The sequence below is a fragment of the Rhyacophila brunnea genome, unplaced genomic scaffold, assembly GCF_057557595.1.
Source record: "Rhyacophila brunnea isolate RB1 unplaced genomic scaffold, BYU_Rbru_1.0 scaffold_19, whole genome shotgun sequence".
Taxonomy (NCBI): Eukaryota; Metazoa; Arthropoda; class Insecta; order Trichoptera; family Rhyacophilidae; genus Rhyacophila; species Rhyacophila brunnea.
Genome location: NW_028232848.1, coordinates 36,245,422 through 36,263,592, shown reverse-complemented (window position 1 = coordinate 36,263,592; position 18,171 = coordinate 36,245,422). Strand labels below are relative to the sequence as shown.

The 18,171-nt window shown below is 34.3% G+C and overlaps 1 protein-coding gene across 1 annotated transcript in view; it reads right to left on the bottom strand.

Moving 5' to 3' along the window:
• Positions 1 to 18,171, bottom strand: part of Su(Tpl) (Suppressor of Triplolethal) — a 292,305-nt gene that overhangs the window by 11,013 nt on the left and 263,121 nt on the right. Inside the window, exons 3-6 of the mRNA XM_085945997.1 lie at positions 12,026 to 12,115; positions 2,766 to 2,920; positions 538 to 1,107; positions 12 to 82 (exon numbers count right to left, since the gene is read on the bottom strand). Of these exons, the coding sequence (XP_085802123.1) occupies positions 12 to 82; positions 538 to 1,107; positions 2,766 to 2,920; positions 12,026 to 12,115 (886 nt within the window). The remainder of the gene's footprint in view (positions 1 to 11; positions 83 to 537; positions 1,108 to 2,765; positions 2,921 to 12,025; positions 12,116 to 18,171) is intronic.

The following is an 18,171-nucleotide window of genomic DNA, read 5'->3' as shown; positions in this document are numbered from 1 at the left end:
ATGTAACTTACCGTTATTAATTCTACTGAACAGGTCGGGTCTTTTGTACGGCCGCAAAGCCAGCAGTTGGATAAGTCGTTCCCTAAAAACAAGACAAGCGTACTGTTAAAGGTTTTTGGAAAAAATCCAATAATCGATTATTTCTTCACTTGTACTATAATTTACTTCTTGTTCCATTTTGTATGCTTGTTCATTGTCATATTATATTTAGGTACACATAATAATATGGCAGTGGTGAAGAGTCGATACTAAACATTCAAATATAAGAATTTTCTAAAACACTTCTCATTATTTTTGTATTCCCTAAAATAAGCATAGCATATTAGGGGATTACTTTTGGTAAAATAAAAAAGCTTCAGTTTCCATACAAAAACAAACTGAATTAGCTGATTGAACACTGTCCGAGTGTGAATTATTAAATATTTTCGTTTGATATTGTCATTTATCTCCATCCAGTATATAGTCTTCGCCACTATCATAATATGCAACAGTTTTACTATTTGAATTATTAGGAGAAGAAATATGACAGGTACTTACTTAATAGGGCGCTTAAGAAGATTGGGGTTGGCGACAGCCGGTTTGGGAGTGGATTTGTGAGAGGGGGCTGGCCTGGGCGGCCCGCCCCCTCCCGCTCCCCCGGCAGGGACGCTATGACCGTTGTAACCATTATGGCCGTTATGGTTGTTGTTGGCGGTCCCGCCGTTCTGACTGCCGTAGCTGCCGGCACCGTTCTGGTTAAAGGTGTGGTTGCTGTTACTGTTGCTGTTGCTAAAGCTGTGGCTGTTTATGTGGTTGCCGTTGTGGCCCACGTTGTGGTTGCTGTTGTAGCCGGAGCCGTTGTTGGCGAGGGAGGCGTTGTTGCCGCTATTACTATTGTTACTGCTGTTGTTACTATTGGCGTTGTTGTTGGTGGCGTTGTTGTGGTAGTTGTTACTAATGTGGTTGTTGGTGTTGTGGTTGTTGGGGTGGCTGTGGTTGGAGTGAGAGTGGCCGCCGAGGTTGGCCAGGGGGGATGGGGGAGCGCGGGGAGGTGGCGGCGGCCGTTGCTGATTTTTCACCTTCACCTTTCGGCCGATGTCCGTCTGGTTGGGCTTTATCACCCGGGTACTAAAACAAAAAAAAAAATATCCATTAAGCACCACTCATATTTTAGATGTATTACAATAAAGATGGACCGATCATAACTTTCCATCCGTCAGAATTTTATTTATTATATCGATGAATCACTAAATATTTTTTATGTACAGTTTTGAATGCTCATTATCAATACCTTCGGATGTACAACATTTTTATAGCATACGATTTACGATTATAATGCAGTTAAGCGTTTTACAGGGTTTCTTCAAACATCTTTGATAATAACTCGATTTGGGTAAAAAATCGATATACGATATCTGTGCATTATATCACAATATTAGGCAACAAAAAGAGCTGGTTTCTATGAATAAATAATCACAAAAATTATTTATCTATTGAAAACTATAATTTTAATATTTCTATAGCAAATAAAATAATATTTCATAATGTAATCATTTTAATTTAAATACATGACTAGTGAGTTTGCAATGATTTTTTATTTTTTTTACTTTCCGATATTAGTGACATAAAGAATTGGTTACATGTAAATTGAACATATTACATTTCACCGTAGCACACGGAAAGAAATACTATACGGTCATCTCTATAGCACCGAGATGAAAAAATTACGCATTGTTCGTGGAGCATTACAGACCTTGGAGCATTACAGATGTTCCTTCAAGAATGAAAACCTAACCTAACCTTACTTAACTTAACAAATAATCCAGTATATCGGCTATTTTCAAAATTTGTTAGCCGCTGGCTTCCTGTGAGTAAACCGACAAGAACCGTGTTTTATTTAGACATGAATTTTATCTCAGAACTATACGACTCAAAGAGGTTGGACGGTCTTTAATATACAACCATATATTTACGATACAATATTTCACGGTGAAGTGTGATACTGTGAACTGCATATGTGCAAATTTACAGACACGAAATAATTATGTCAAATTAAGGCAGAGTGCAGAAGCGCTATTGAAATATTTTTGCGAAAATGATAAGATTAGATAGTGAAGACAAAGAAGAAAATTCTAGAATACGCATGTAGAAAGAATGGACAAAACAAGGGTCTGTATTGCCCATATGAGCAATCGGCTATCGATCTGCTGACAGACTTCCCAAAAGACGGAAAGCTATCTGGCACACAACAACACAAAGATTAGACTAAAAATGACCCAACAGTCTCCAAATACAATAAGAAGTTATTACACACAGTTTATCAATTAATTAAATCACCTTTTAAGGTAGTTTCTCAGTTAATTGTATTTGATGGCAAGTGTCATATATGTACTGGTGTTATTGGCAATTTGGTGTCGGTTTACACTTGAACCAAGAACATATGCGACAGGTTCAGACTTGTTCAGTCTCCGCTCCACATGCTCAGTTATATCTGCGCAAGTATACAGTATAGAAATTGAAACATCTTCATATTGCTTGAAAAGTTCAAAAGACTTGCGCAATCATACAAACATCATATTATACTTATGTATAGATACTACTTACTAGTGCATAATATAATATACTGCTCGAGTTGCAGTTACGTTTGTAGCCGACTTAAAGCTGGTGCAAATTGATAATGAAAAATTCGGAAAAAAACATGACCAATAGTCTTCTGCGGCACATCCTGCATGGTATTTTGGTTATAATTGAGATAGATGATAAGTCTTCAATGAGATATGCATTACCATTTGCTTTTAAGGTTCTCAGCGTCGACGGTCATCCGCTGCTTGGTGGCCTCGTAGACGTCTTCGTTGGCCTGCACGCGCATGCGGGTCGGCATGGCCCCCAGCGCGCGGAGAGGCTTGCCGTACCCACTCTGCTGCAGGCATTCAAACGATCCCTGTAATACAAAAACATTACATTATTCAAAGTTTTCAATAATTATTACTTTTAATGGATTTGAAACAAAGTATTTTTTGATTTTGAGTTATTTATATTGACAGCTGTTTCAGGCTAACGCATCCTCCTAAGCTTTCATGCTCACATAGAGACATGATAGAGCGAAAGGGTGTATATATATTAATATCTGATTTCCTTCTCGTTCACAACAGTGGCGTAGTTTTCATCTATATACATAATTATAGAAAGGTACTTAGAGTCTGTCTTCTACAAGCTGGCGTGCGGTTTCCCCCCCGCTTCAGCATCCATTTTGTTTCTTTCCATTGAAAACTTGCAACAGTTCAACGAGATGGCACAAAGCTTTCCGTGTGACGTGTACGCCAGCTTATAGAATAGACTCTAGTTATTATTGCGGTATAGTAGATAATAATATATAAAATAAATATGGTTCTTACTGCTTTGATTTGTTAGGATATTTCGATCCAAACTTTTGATATTCGATAGACACAGCTTTAGAAAAGCTCTGAAAGTTTGATAAGACAGTAAACGGTAATCAGTGAGGTGGTGAGGATAGAACGAATACAAGTGCACCGGTGACCAAGTTAAGTAAATTGACTTCAAAATGTAATTGTAAATTTTTCAAACTAGGTCGTAAATGAGGTGTCCTCTTCAAAATGATCGATTAATACTATTCATTAGAACATATTATTACCCACTAGAAAAAAATCATATTTGAAAAAAATACGAAACTCGACGGGATTTGAACCCGTATAACCATTGGTGTCGCGCCAATCTGTGCATTAACCATATATGTTACGAGCCTCCTATATAATTACGACAATTTAAACTAGTATGTCATACATGAAATGCTTATCAAATTGCGTTATTATTGACTATCGGTTTTTGTGTATTGAATCAAGGAATAATAATTACCTTAATTACTAACCAACGCCCGGCTCTCGCCAAATATTTTTTCAAATATGATTTTCTCTAGTGGGTATATATTTGAGGTGTTTTCAAGTTATGTATGTTTAATATAATATAGAATGTTACATTCTCAAAAATTTGTGAATTATTCATTAAATAAGAGAAATGGTTTATTAAATATTTAATAATATTTTTAGTGTATGAAAGATTAAAATTATATGGGTGTTAATAAATAATATTTCATACAAACTGTGTACCTACTCGAAATTAGCTACTTTAAAATTAATTCAAATTTATCAAAGACTCGATATGCAAAGTTTCTCAGAAAAACAATTCTTGACACGGTGAATGTCGTCGTGTACAACAATTTGGCAAAACATAAAAGTTGTGACGTCACGAATACAATTTAACCATACCGCAATTCACGACGACGGATCGATCGCAATTGCCGAAAATTTGGAAGACCAAAAAAAAAATAATCCTCAAGCAGACAATAGAATTCGAATGCGAAATATCAAAATGATAATGTTAATGACAGTCAGTAATAATTCCGACAAGACGAGATGATCACTCGGCGGGGCCATGACCCGGTTGGGCCGAGCGCGGGCCTTGGTCCATTTGCGAATCGTTTCGGCGAATGCATGCGCAGCGAACCATTGGCAGGCGTCCCAGAACGCGGTCGGCCTGACATTCAGCGGGTCGTTTCAAAGGCGACCGACTGCACAGACAATATTGCAATAAATCACGCCATTATTTTAAATCGCCAAATAAAAAGCGAAATCGGGAGAAAGAAACTCAACGAACAACACATCCGACGAATAAACTATTGTCGAACAAGAACTTCTTGTCTACGTGTTGAAACTGTGAACTAACAAACCCCTTCTATGCAGTTCATCGTACTTCTGTTTCAAATGAGGAACGCCCCTAAATTTATCATTTCATTTTACGCTTCCGTGGTGTACGGATCTATCAATTTACGTAATTTGATGCTTTTTATTATAAAAATACTTATATATAAAACGATCGAGTGTTAAAATTATTATTAGTAAACTTTTGGTTTATTGCGAAGAAGAAAAGGAGTCGCATTTAAAAAGAGATACATTATTTAAATACGCGTTGTCGCCATGACAGATAGGTTACTGAGAAGTCTTCCACATGCGACTTCAGCGACTTCCGGTTATCGAAGAGATCTTGTTGTCGGACAGTATCTAGTCTACGGAAGAAATTTGTGTACAGGGATTTCTTGGTAGGTATAGAATACTACAAAACACATAGCTACCAAATATATTATGATATTCTATATTTCTGCATTCAAATTTTCATACGTACGACAATCTGGGTTAAAAAACCAATACAACCAGACCCAATCAAACATAAAAAATGTATAATAATATTTACTACAAAAAATGCTTCATAAATTGTGATTTATAAGGATTTTTATTAAGTGTATTTATTTATGTCTCCTGTAAAAATCACTTAGGATTTCCAGCATCAATATAATTATTTAAAAACATGTAGCGAAACCGTCAATCTCTTTGAGCGAACAAAACAGGTTTTACATAAAAAAAGTGGTCTATATTAATTTTATTTATTTAAATATTGCATATATTTACAACGATATGTAAAAATAAACAACAACGTAACCAGAAATATTTTCAGATAAAGTTTTATAAACCAATATTAAGTAACATGCAAAATATACGGAAACTATTATAATATTACTATGAGTATTAATCAGCCAAGACTGATTGTTTTGACCGCAAACATATATACGTATATATAAATATATGTAATAGTGATAACACAGAGTTATTGAATGTGTGTGTTGAAATCCGGATAAGTAATAATTATTGTAAAATTGCCAATTTGAATGGCAACATATTCAACTTAATTATTTTCGATATGAAATGAAATGAGTTTTTTGAAAATTGTTCTTATATTCATAAAACAATGTCTGTTCAACTCACCATGTAGGTAGATTGCTCTAATTGGGTTTTTATGTTAATCTGTGTACTTTTTATAACTATTTTAATAATAATGCATGTAGTGAAATACGTACTTGCACGAATTATAGGTATGTTATAATGACCATAGTATAATCAAATTGATACAAAATTAAATATTTAATAAAACATTTCTTTTATTCAATGAATAATTCACAAGATTTTTGAGAATGTAACATTCCATATAATGAACATACATAACTTGAAAACACCTCAGATATTCTACCCACTAGAAAAAATCATATTTTGAATTAATACACAGAAACCGATAGTCAATAATAACGCAATTTGATATGCATTTCATGTATGACATACTAGTTTAAATTGTCGTAATTTTATAGGAGGCTCGTAGCATATATTGTTAATGCACAGATTGGCGCGACACCAATGGTTATACGGGTTCAAATCCAGTCGAGTTTCGTATTTTATTCAAATATGATTTTTTCTAGTGGGTATGTATATATATCTGAGGTGTTTTCAAGTTATGTATGTTCAAAATTGAATATGTTATAATCAAGAATAAATCATTTATGACTAACAATATTCAAACAAAACTCACTATGAGCATAAACATAGATTTTGACATTTTTGTCGATTGGTTACCATCAGTCTTTCATTCCATTTAGTGACATTGGTCCGTTTAAATTTAAAGACTATATATTCTGAAAATAACTAACATTTGTGACGATAGTGACTTTTGCCTGCACGGCGACAATATAATATTAAAAAAGGAGACTGTCTCATTTGAATGATATTGCATTTTAATAAGTCGTTGAAATATGGTCATAAAATGACGATTTTCCAAAAAGGTTTGCCACAACCGAAAACGTGGTAAGTGGCAGCATTTCACGAAGGTCGGCAGCGAAATCATTGCACATTCGAAGATTGTCGAGAGTGGATGATCAGGTCTACTAACACCGTTCCCGATACAATTTTGATTACAGGTAGAGAGCGCTAAAAGGTTTAATACTTAACTAGGAGTGTCGGCAAACCAGCGGTGGACTAATGCCAGCGCTCCATCGGCGAGCCAAATGTCCGACGACAATAAATCGTCCGATTTGTCTATGCCCTGCTTCTGATCAACGAACGAATAAAAATGTCGAGCTGTCAAAAAAGTTGCGATTATCGTAATGTCTTCCGATAATCCTATAATTTTGTGTTATTTATGTAGACTTGCATAAAATAATATAGCAGTGAAAACAACACAAGTTTTACGTTTTCTTTTATGATTTTCATAAATACAAATAAAAAAATAATTTATAAATCTCTCATTTTCGAATGTGTAAATTAACAAATTAATCAATATTTTTTTTTAAAACAATTACAGATTATTTTCGGTCCGAATGATTGCGTATTAATGTCAAATGAATTTACGTAGTGATCGACGGATGAAGTCTGGCAACTCAGAGAGTAAAATATCAAACATGTTTAAAGTCCAACGAGCCTGGTCTGCTGATTAAAAAGTCCGAAGACTGTACATCGTCTGACTTGCGTGCCAATGGAGCACGGGCATAAGACCCTCCGGTAACCCTAGTCCCGAAATTTAGTGCAATCCCCTCCTTCTGTACCATAATAAAGTTTGACACAGAAACAAAACGCGCTTTCAATATTGGTGTAATAATTGAGGATACGACCGTCATAAACTAACCAACGCATAATAGTAGAATAATATTTTTAATCTATTATGGTTTGGTTTAGGGAGGGTTTCGTCGAAATTTAAAATTCTCAGTACGATGTATTATTAGTAGATACCATTGATATACTACTAGATGAGCAGTTCCCATACAAGTGTCATTTTAAAAATGTACCACAAAAGATATTACGAATATCGTCTTATAATATTTCCTTGTAGGTATAATGCGTTAAGACCGATAACATGGTTTTCCGAATTTCACCCGTATTGCCCTGGCTGTAAAACTAAATTTGCGTTCTTGGAATAGTGAACCTAAGGGTGACTGCAACGCAAAGCAGACAGAGCAAGTCGTCATGCGCTGACTATTAGTTAGAGTAAGATGCAAGCTAGATCGGGCTTAGTCAGTAAGTTTTAACAAAGGCCGAGTCGCTGAAAATCGGGCGTCATTTTAAGAAGCATATGATTCATCCAGTAGTATATCAATGGTAGATACAATGAAAACAAATAAGTAGGACAGAGTTTAGTCGTGCACCTTTTATATTGGATCTACACAGCCAACCTCCAATATGGTCAATTTAAATTATACACATTTTATTTATTATTATTGATGACCGAGAAGAGTGGATACAGTTAGGGAGGCCTTCATCCAATAGTGAATCGACCCCGGCTGAGATGAAATACTAAATATCATAATGAATTAAATAATTACTTTTTATATTCAACGAATAATTCACAAGATTTAAGAATGTAACATTCTAATTATTGAACATACATAATTTTGAAAACACTTCTGAGAAAATATATTATAACTAGACTTTTTAGGTGCTAAAAATGAATAATAGGTAGATATCTAAAATATGTAGATATAATTGGAAAATATGTTATTAAAATTTCATAATTATGTGCTAAAAAACAAAAATAGGTGCTAAAAACTTTAGTAAGTATTACAATAAATCATATATATTTCAATAGTTTAATTTATTATTTATTCACGAATAGAAAACGCTTTATTACAATTTATTGTTATTTATAACAGAACAATGCTTCAAATTTTCAAAAGTGAATCTTTGATGATTTGATCTTAGCAAATTTGTATACATGGAAAAACTTCTTTCCACTTCTACAGATGTTATTATTGCGTATGTAATGAAACTATCTCTGAAGTAGAAAAATTGAAACAAACGAGGCATCTGATGGATTTTCCAAAACAGATTTAATATTCTGCAGCGTTTGAAGTCCAGTATTGTTATTTAAAACACTATTTAATTTTGTGTTTATGTGAAAACATGTGCTTCTAGAATATGTAAAAATATGTAATTATCCAAAATATTTAAAAATAGGTGCTTAAATGTTTCAAAATTGTCTGAAACAGATATATATATTTTGATATTTTATTGTGGCCGCTCAAAAAAAATTAAATACCCAAGAATCCTAAGCCTAATTATTATAACCAATAGAAAAAAAAATCTTTTTGAAAAAAGTAAGACAAGCAGGAATCGAACCTGCATATCTCGGGATTCGCGCCCACGCACATAGACCACTATGCTAAAGGTACAATACTTAATTATGACACATTTTAACTAATGGCTCTTATAATACTCTCTGAAGCGCTTTTTTAGCAATTTAGAAGCAAGAAGTTTTGAAGCAATTTACAAAGCTCTTTCAAAAAGTTATTTTCTATTGGTTATAATATATTTTCTCAGAAGTGTTTTCAAAATTATGTATGTTAAATATAATGAATTGTTTTGCATCAAATAGTTATATCTTCGTACAAAAGACAAAAAACATTCGTGTGTGGATTTTTAATAGGGAAAACTCAAATTTTTTACTCAATAATAAAAAAAAGCGAATTCGCAATTACGCCACCTCACATATTGGGTCTGAATCTAGCGTAAGAAAAAAGCACAAAGCGGTCCATCCGCTGGTCATTCACGCACCGGCTTATAAGAAATAATAATAATGTAATGTGGTGGGTACCGTTAAATTTAATGTTAAGATCAAAATGTAGGACATAGTAGAGGTGTAAGAGTACCTCATGTTTAGCGGTTATAGCCCGAGACGAAATGCGTTGACCGTTTCACAGCACACTCAATACCACATTCATTCTCCGATGTATGTACGCTGCAACTGTTCAACGCATAGTTTGTGCACTATATGTACTAAGGCCCATTCACACCTCACCTCACGGCGACCTCAAATGAAAGGAATGTCATGTCACAGTTTCGAAATTATGTCATGAGTTACCGTCGATTTTATAATGGCTTTTTTCCTTGTATGTAAAGAAATACCGACGAAAGTGTCAGATATTTTTTGACATCCGTCTTCTAAAACAATACAATACATTTTTTTTGGTTATCGTTTTATTGTAAGTGCAAACTTGGTCAGTTTAGGTATATTATACAGTTTATTCATGACGTGAGCTCTTTCGTTTGGTCAATTCAAACAATTGACACAATAGTGACGAGTTGTATTGAATCAAACACAGAACTATCCTTAATTCATATTATGATAGTATGAAAAACGGGCTGTCTTCACGATTCGTCAATTTACGATACGAGCAAACATTTCGAGATAAGTATTTTTTGTTTTGTTTTGAAAACTCTTTCGTTTCGTCAATCCAAACTATTTAAATAATGATAGTATTTCATGGATAGTTTTATAAGATTTGACACTGCTTAAAAATTAACACCATTTTAATGAAAAATATTAGCTTTGCACTATCATAAATTGAACATAGACTATAGATATGCTACATAATGATAATTCAGTACCTCCACATATTTTTTTGTACGAATTTAGTTCTTTTAAGTACTTATCTATCATGTTCATAAAACGTTAAATCCAGCCTTTTCCAAAATTGTTAAGGCCATGCATTAGTTGAGGCACGGTCTAAAAAGATCGTTGCTAGGCGATGTGCGGATTGCGGGTCGCGGGTGAAAATGACGCCTGTCAAACGAAATATTATTTCTCATATAAATCCAACATACGTCCATTTTATGTTCTGTTTATTATTCTATTAGTATCAATAATAATATATTCATTGACATGTTTGCTTTTTAAAGTAAATGGGTAAAGTTTTTAGTCATCTTTACACGATTTTAGAATTAATTGGCCCGTCGCCATCACGCAGCAAAGTGACGTGCGCCCGACTCCACGTTTTCTCAATGAATGCGAAGCAAGTACAAATTTTCGTCGCGCGTACAGTTGAACATTATTTGGCGTTTCACTGATGCGTCACCTCATCGGAACATGGAAGACTATCAGATTTCCATTAATACTAATGAGAGGGTTTTAATGATTTTGGTAAAACATAAAGCACTGAGAAATTCTTTCACTATCATTTTACAAATATTTTGTGCATAGCGATAATGGGTACATTTTAATGGAGGATATAATTCGTTTTGAATTATTCATGCAAAAGTAGTACATTATAAATAATTACAAGATAAAAAGAACTTTTTATATACCGCGTTTTAAAATTTTCTGTTGAATCATATAAACTTGACAATTCTATGTATTAATAATTTAGGACAAATAAGGCAATTGTCAACAAATCATTTTTTTTTGCTATTTTGCAACAAACAAACAAATATAGAATACTGAAATGTCATTTTGATTTCCATAGTAACGCACGTATATATTAATAATTGAGTTGCTAGGACACCAGACCCATAGCAACCAATAATTGTGTTTTACTTTTTACGGATTTCTACCGAAATAACTTCTCATACAAAACAGAATTAACTGAAAATGAATTCAATTCTGCTTAAAGATGGCTAAAGTATTAAAAGAATGCATTTACATCGTGTTCTGATATATTCTAAAAGTTTCAAATGTCTAGCTAGTCGGGAAGTTAGTTAAAAATCGATTGCAAGATTTGTACTGGATAAACAACCACCGGACAAACAAGAATACGAGCTAAGAAAAACGTAGTAAAATGATAGCCTTGCATTGTTTTTATTGTAACACAATAATACAACCATACGTGTACCGTTTAAATACGCAATTTTATTGCATTCATATAGCTCAAAATGGAAGAGGATTGGAAAAGTATATTAGTCTTGCCCTCTGCGTGCCATTAGTTGCAATGTCGGCAATATCCATAGCCGAAATATATATTATATGGTCAATATCAGAATGTTTAAGTTTAAAATCAGTTTATTTCGCAAAGTAAGTTTCAATTTAACCATGTGAAGATAACTATACGAAAATAAATAGACAACCAACGCAGATGCAAAAAATTATTTATTCAACATTTTTTTTTTAATTATCATCGTTTTTCAAGACTAAAATTAATACTAGTTGATCATAATAATTTTAAACAAATTTCAAAGGCGGCTCTGATGTTACATAATTTATTTTAATCTAATTTATTGATGAAGGGTTTAAGGAGTTTCCATCGAACGCCCGATGTAATGGCTTTCCTGCATCTGTACACATGACAGCAAATTTGTAATTGACATATCGAGTGCAAATAGTATGATGTATTATAGGTACATAATATAATGGGTTTTTCATTAAATACAAAAATATAATATATTACCTGGGGTCCATCCAGGTCCGCATTACTAGCGAGGCTAAATCGGAACGTAACAGGATGAGTGCCGGGTCCAGCATTTGGAATTGATATTTTCTGAAAGAAGAAAAAAAACAATATTAAAATCAATCATTACAATGGATACATACGTAGCATTAATTATACACAATGCCCCGTGCCAGGGACAATTGAAACACATACTGGGGACAATTGAAACAGTACTTAGAATCTATGGCGTCTTTAGTGCTAATAATAAGAAAACAGATTTATTTAATTACATTTTATTGTAAATTAAAGTAAACATTGAAAAAATTTAAAAAATATTGTAACAACACAATAAGTACCTAATATAAAAGTAAATAGGTAGTTGGTAAGTAATAGTAACGAGACTAAAAAGTAATAGTAAAATATAAGTAGTAGTAAAAATTGATTCTGATAAGCAATTGTCATGACGTATAGTTAAATTTTTGTTGAGTACATGCCTTGTGTGACCAACCATGACAATCGATGCACTGGACTAACAGTACAAATATGTTTCTAACGTCCCCACCTTAGATTGTTGCTATTGTCCCGGCACCATTTTTTTTAAAACCATTAATTATTTTGTAAACAACGATCAATTGCAATAATTTAAGCTATTCCACCTAAAGTTAATAGACAAATAAATATGCTAATACCTATAATTGAAATCATCTGACTAACGTTTTTGTATCTTCAGTCACAGTCGCTCGACGGACGACTACTGAGCGGCAGAAGCTCCCAAAGACACTTAGTTTGGGAAACTCTCACGTGATTCGGACATGTGAATCGGCTGCTATAGCCGCTGTTTCTATCATCCCTTGTTTCTATTGTCCCCGGTCTCCCTTACCGATCAGTAAATTTTGACGCAGGGTTTTGAATGTGTAAGTGTCCTATAAAAATGAACCACGCATTATAGACAATAGTGTGTGTAATACACCAATGTCAAATGAGCGTCAATGCATAAACCGAGAGCACTTGTCAGTATTCGACCTATGACGTATTCTTATGAAAATGAACCACGCATTATAGACGTGCAATAGTGTGTGTAATACACTAATATCAAATGAGCGTCAATGCATAAACCGAGAGCACTTGTCAGTATTCGACGTATGACGTATTCTTGACACGTGTTTAAATTAAACCCGTGTTCTTCCGTACTCGAGATCGGTTGCCTGCTTCTTCTTACCCGTTAGGTATTTCAGTTCCCATTATTTCTGAGTTATCTGCGTATTCTATTAAAAACGACGGCAGTCAAATCCAATTTTAGGAAAATTATTGTCAGATATTTTCATCGGGATAAATGTTCATAATAGAGAGGTCAATAAAACAATACAATATTATTTCACATGGCTACACTTCGCAGAGGCTTGTAGATTTTACGCGGCGCCATGACAGCTGTCAAATAAACACGTTGTCATATTTTATTTACGCTGTCATTATGACGGTAAAATACGCCGGTAATATTATTAGAAAAAAAATCTATTTTCAACGTGGTGGGGTAACGCGACACTCGCCGCGGTGAAAAAAATAATATAATATCCAGCGCATCCCATCCAGGGCGTATTGCAATATCGTTTGGGGTTAAGATTCGCGGAAGAAGGCGGGCAAACTAAATACAACAGATCGTTAATGAGTAGTTATGGTAGTGCAGTGATGCACAACCCGCAATGCTATTTATTGCGGCCGCACACGTTTATTTTCGTAGGACGCTCACACATTCAAAACCCTGCATCAAATTGTAGTGTATTGAATATTGCCTATCGGAATTCTATTTATTATCTGTTTGTGGTCCGAATGTCTTAAAAGTCTCGCACATCTAAACTCGTCAAATATGTCAATGTGATTTTGTTGGCGTTCACAAAACATAATATGTCACTAAACTCCCACCGCCGCACACCGCATGATTGCAACATTTTAGCTTGAAAAAAAAAATAACCGAGTTGCTCGCAAAGAAATATTATTAAAACAGTACCTATTATATAAAAAAAGGATATATCAGTATTAAGTTATTAAACAGTAGAAAAGTGTAAATACAAATATATATATATATATATATATATTAGATAGGTACCTACCTACAAGGAAGTACACCGAATGAGCTAAGCAGACCCTATTTTATGAATTTATAAAACAACGTCCACCTATATATATACTCATCCTCACGTAGGTGAAATATATCAACATCCGAAGCGATTTGGTTGAACAGAGTTATTGCCCTATCAATTGGCAGGTTAGTTCTGCTCCTTGGGAGAACAAACAACTGATGCTCCCGATTTCTAAGATAGTTATCAGGGACACAAAAGTCAATACTACCAAGAGTGGCAGAGTTCTCATTTATATATATAAATACGTGGCCAAATATTGAAATCTTCTAGCATTTAAACTACAGTATGTAAGCATACCTAAGAGAAAGCCAGTTGGATGAAGCCACGGACAGTATCCATACAACCTCAGATAAAGGAGTCTCAAAAATTTCTTTTGAACTCGCTCCACCATAAGGTCATACTTCAACTGATGCGGGGCCCAAACAATCGACCCACTCGCTAAACATCGCGTACATCGTTAAACCGATATAATCCCGGTCAAATCAGGACGTATGGTATAGGTAAATCATTCTACAGCGGCACCATGGATATGGAAAAAGCGACTTGCAGTTGTAGTGGTATTGTTTGTTAGCATTAAATCAGGCATTGCAGCTATCAATTCCAGTACATACGCGAAACGCCTATGGCGCCACTGTAGAATGATTTACCTATAAGCCAAGGTAAGGATAAATTTAATTGGCCACATTAAAAAAAAAGGTTGTCCATCATTGGCTAGCGCATAATATTATGTCCGTTGTTGTGCCGATTTCTTTCTCGAGGGGGGCACGATGGGACGAAATTTGGGCGTGCTTGGACACGAGCCAGCCTCAGAATTATTCTCAGAATAAAATGTACGCGATCGGAGTGTTTCGATTGTATTATTATATTAGTTTACACGCGGCTGCGGGAGATTATTGGCCAGCGAAGTGTCTGACACTCCGCATCATGAACCGGCACTTATGATTCCAGTCACGTACAAGTAAATCTGTGTCACTATCTACAACTATAGTCACTATTCCGTTTGTATTGTAGACCTCCACCATTTCATTTAGGTATGTACCAAAGCCCACTATAGTCAGGCTGTTATACGAAAATTTAAACTTCAATGGTAGTGCTAGTTATTGCTCATACTTCGAATGCAATATGGTAAACCAGGCAAGGGCCCCATATCCTGAAGCGGGCTCTCTCACTATACCAGTGGGTAGTAGTAGCAAATTTGTGATGTGTGTTTATGTCATTTATCTGGTCAACCGCCACGCCGGGCCCCTCCAGAGCTCGGGCCCCCAGGCTAGAGCCCTGTCACTGTAATTGTGGATAATGTTTACTGTTGCATATTATAATAATTAATAATCTTCATTTATTACGAACAGGTTTAGCACATTGCATTCGAAGATAATCAACAAATAACCAGCACTTCCATCGCCAGTGCCACTGCCTAAATATAGTCGACCATGGTAGGTACCAAGTTTGTTTGGGACGCAATGTTCTGATACGAGAAGATTTTTTTTTGTAAAATCATTTAAAACAATGTTATGAAGAGTAAAATCTTTTATAAAGTTTCAAGATAAGATATCAGAAGGAGACGAACCTCCTGGCTCAGGAATCTGACACTTGCGGTCAGCATTCCAGCCCTATTTATTGAAGCGACAGACAGGGTAAGAATGGCCGGATATGGGGCAAAAAGACACACGTAATCCGCTATTTTGGTATTTTATGGGTTTCTAATCGCAAAATGTTAAGTTTAATTGCGAATTAGTACTAAGCGCCATAAAATACATATATAAACTGAAAATCAATCATATTATAAGCAAATTATAGAACGCTGTAATTTTGAAGTGACTCAATATCTTAAAAATGATCCTTATTATGCTAAGGTTCATGGTTGCTGCCTCTGGTATACCTACATTGCGTGGGTATGGGTACAGCACCTTAACCCCTTTTCACTACACTAATAAATTCGTATTTCACGATAATGAAAATGCCAGTTTTGGTAACATATTATAACTATAGATGTATATCAATCACAGGATGATGAGATTTGTCCAGTAATAATGTGGCACGCACATCTCCATCTCCACCCATAGCCCGCTAGATAAATGAGATAATCAAATTTAGCGAAATTACGTTATGACGATAAACCAAGGACCAGAGGAGTGGAGACAGCAAGCAGAGGCTTCCATCCAGCAGTGGATCGACTCCAATGATGATTGGTTTATAATAAAGCAACAAATCACTGTTGTCATCGAAAAGTTCACCCGATGATTGCATAATTAATTAATGATTGCTGATTACCTGTTTATCTGTGTATCTAACAACCAACATTTTCGTTCGATTACTCAGTTACGAAAACTCTGTTGCATCAATTAATTTATACTATAATTATGCTCACGTTGAATTAAAAAAAACATGTATTTTTCACCTAGTTAATCTCACTGGCATTCGAATATGTAGGTTTTTATTTGGAATAATGTTTAATTAATCTGCCGTTTAATTTACTCAGTATACCCTATTCAGGCCTGGGCAAGCTACGGCCCGCCACATATTCTTCTACATTTTAACGCCTTTTTTTAAAATAAAATTTGAATATACATGCAAGAATTGCATCGTCGAGAAGAATGTCCAAATTTTATAACACTCTTAATTCGGACAAATTCGAACAACTTAAAGATTCTGCTCGACAAATGTTGGTTATTTTGGATCAACCCAAATAATGTATGAACAAACATTTTCAATTATGAATATCAATAAAAACTCTTTACGATCAAGTATCATCACCGATGAACAAGCAGTTTTAATAATCTCAGCTAAAAAAATAATTTCATTCTTCTCATTAAATCGATGGCCATTAGACAATTATTTATTTTTTATGTTGAAATTCCTTTTTCATGATAATAAATTATGCATGTCTAAAAATAGTATTTTACTTGCGGCCCGCCGTTCATTTTATATTCCTAATGTGGCCCTTCTTCCAAAAAGTTTGCCCAGACCTGCCTTATAATATGTATTACAATTTTGGTTTGTATTTTTAAATTGTTTATTATTTATTTTTTAATTAATTCAGATTATATGGTACAATTCCATTTTTCAATGGAACACTTCCGCAAGTTTCACCAATTTCTACGAATTTGTTTGTTAGTTCTAGTTTTTATAATGCCTGCCAACTTTTTGTTTTAATCTAGTAAAATTAAATATTTGACCGGCGATTCGGAATTACAAACTTTCGAATAGGTATAATATACACCTTAGGAAAGAAACGGTCACTATCCTGTTGTAAATGATACTTCAATGTTTATTGATTTTTTGTGATTCACTTTTTTGATAAACACTAGAATAATACAGGGACACAGCGTGATAATATAATACATTAACAGCCAACATTAGCATTATGTACAATATTTCGTCACTATTCTGGCAGAAGACACTAATTTGAAAAAGTGACATATTGAGTTAGTTATACCAAAATGTTCCTTATTTCAAATTTTACCGTCCGTAACCTTCTTAATAAATAAACAGTCTTTATTTTAAAGTCATCCTATATACGATTACTTAATAAACTCACATGATAGACCATTTCAAACATTTTAACAACTTTAAAGTCAAATTATTCAAAACTAGTATTCTCCAGTTAGTGTGTTCTGCCAGAACAGAGACGATTTTTTCCCCGTTTAAAATGCTAATATGAAAATAATTACGTACCTACATGGTATTTTCTACATAATAATATGTCAACAATATGCCAACTGACGCTCACAAAAACATGCCAGACGGGGTACGAAAATAAGCTATCTATTTGGAAGGAAAAAACGCAACAAAACGAAAATCAATTTTCAATACTTACCTTTTTTGCCGATCGAAAAAAGTGCGAAATTTGAAAAAATTGATACCTATACGTGTAAAAATCACACCAAATTTTCCCAGAAACTCATTTCAAAATTGATAAAAAATAATTAATTAATCTAACACCCAATGGTAAGTAATAATTAGGTAATACCAGAGAGTGGAATCCCCGATAATCATCAATTCGATGCCACATGCCTAAGCACATAT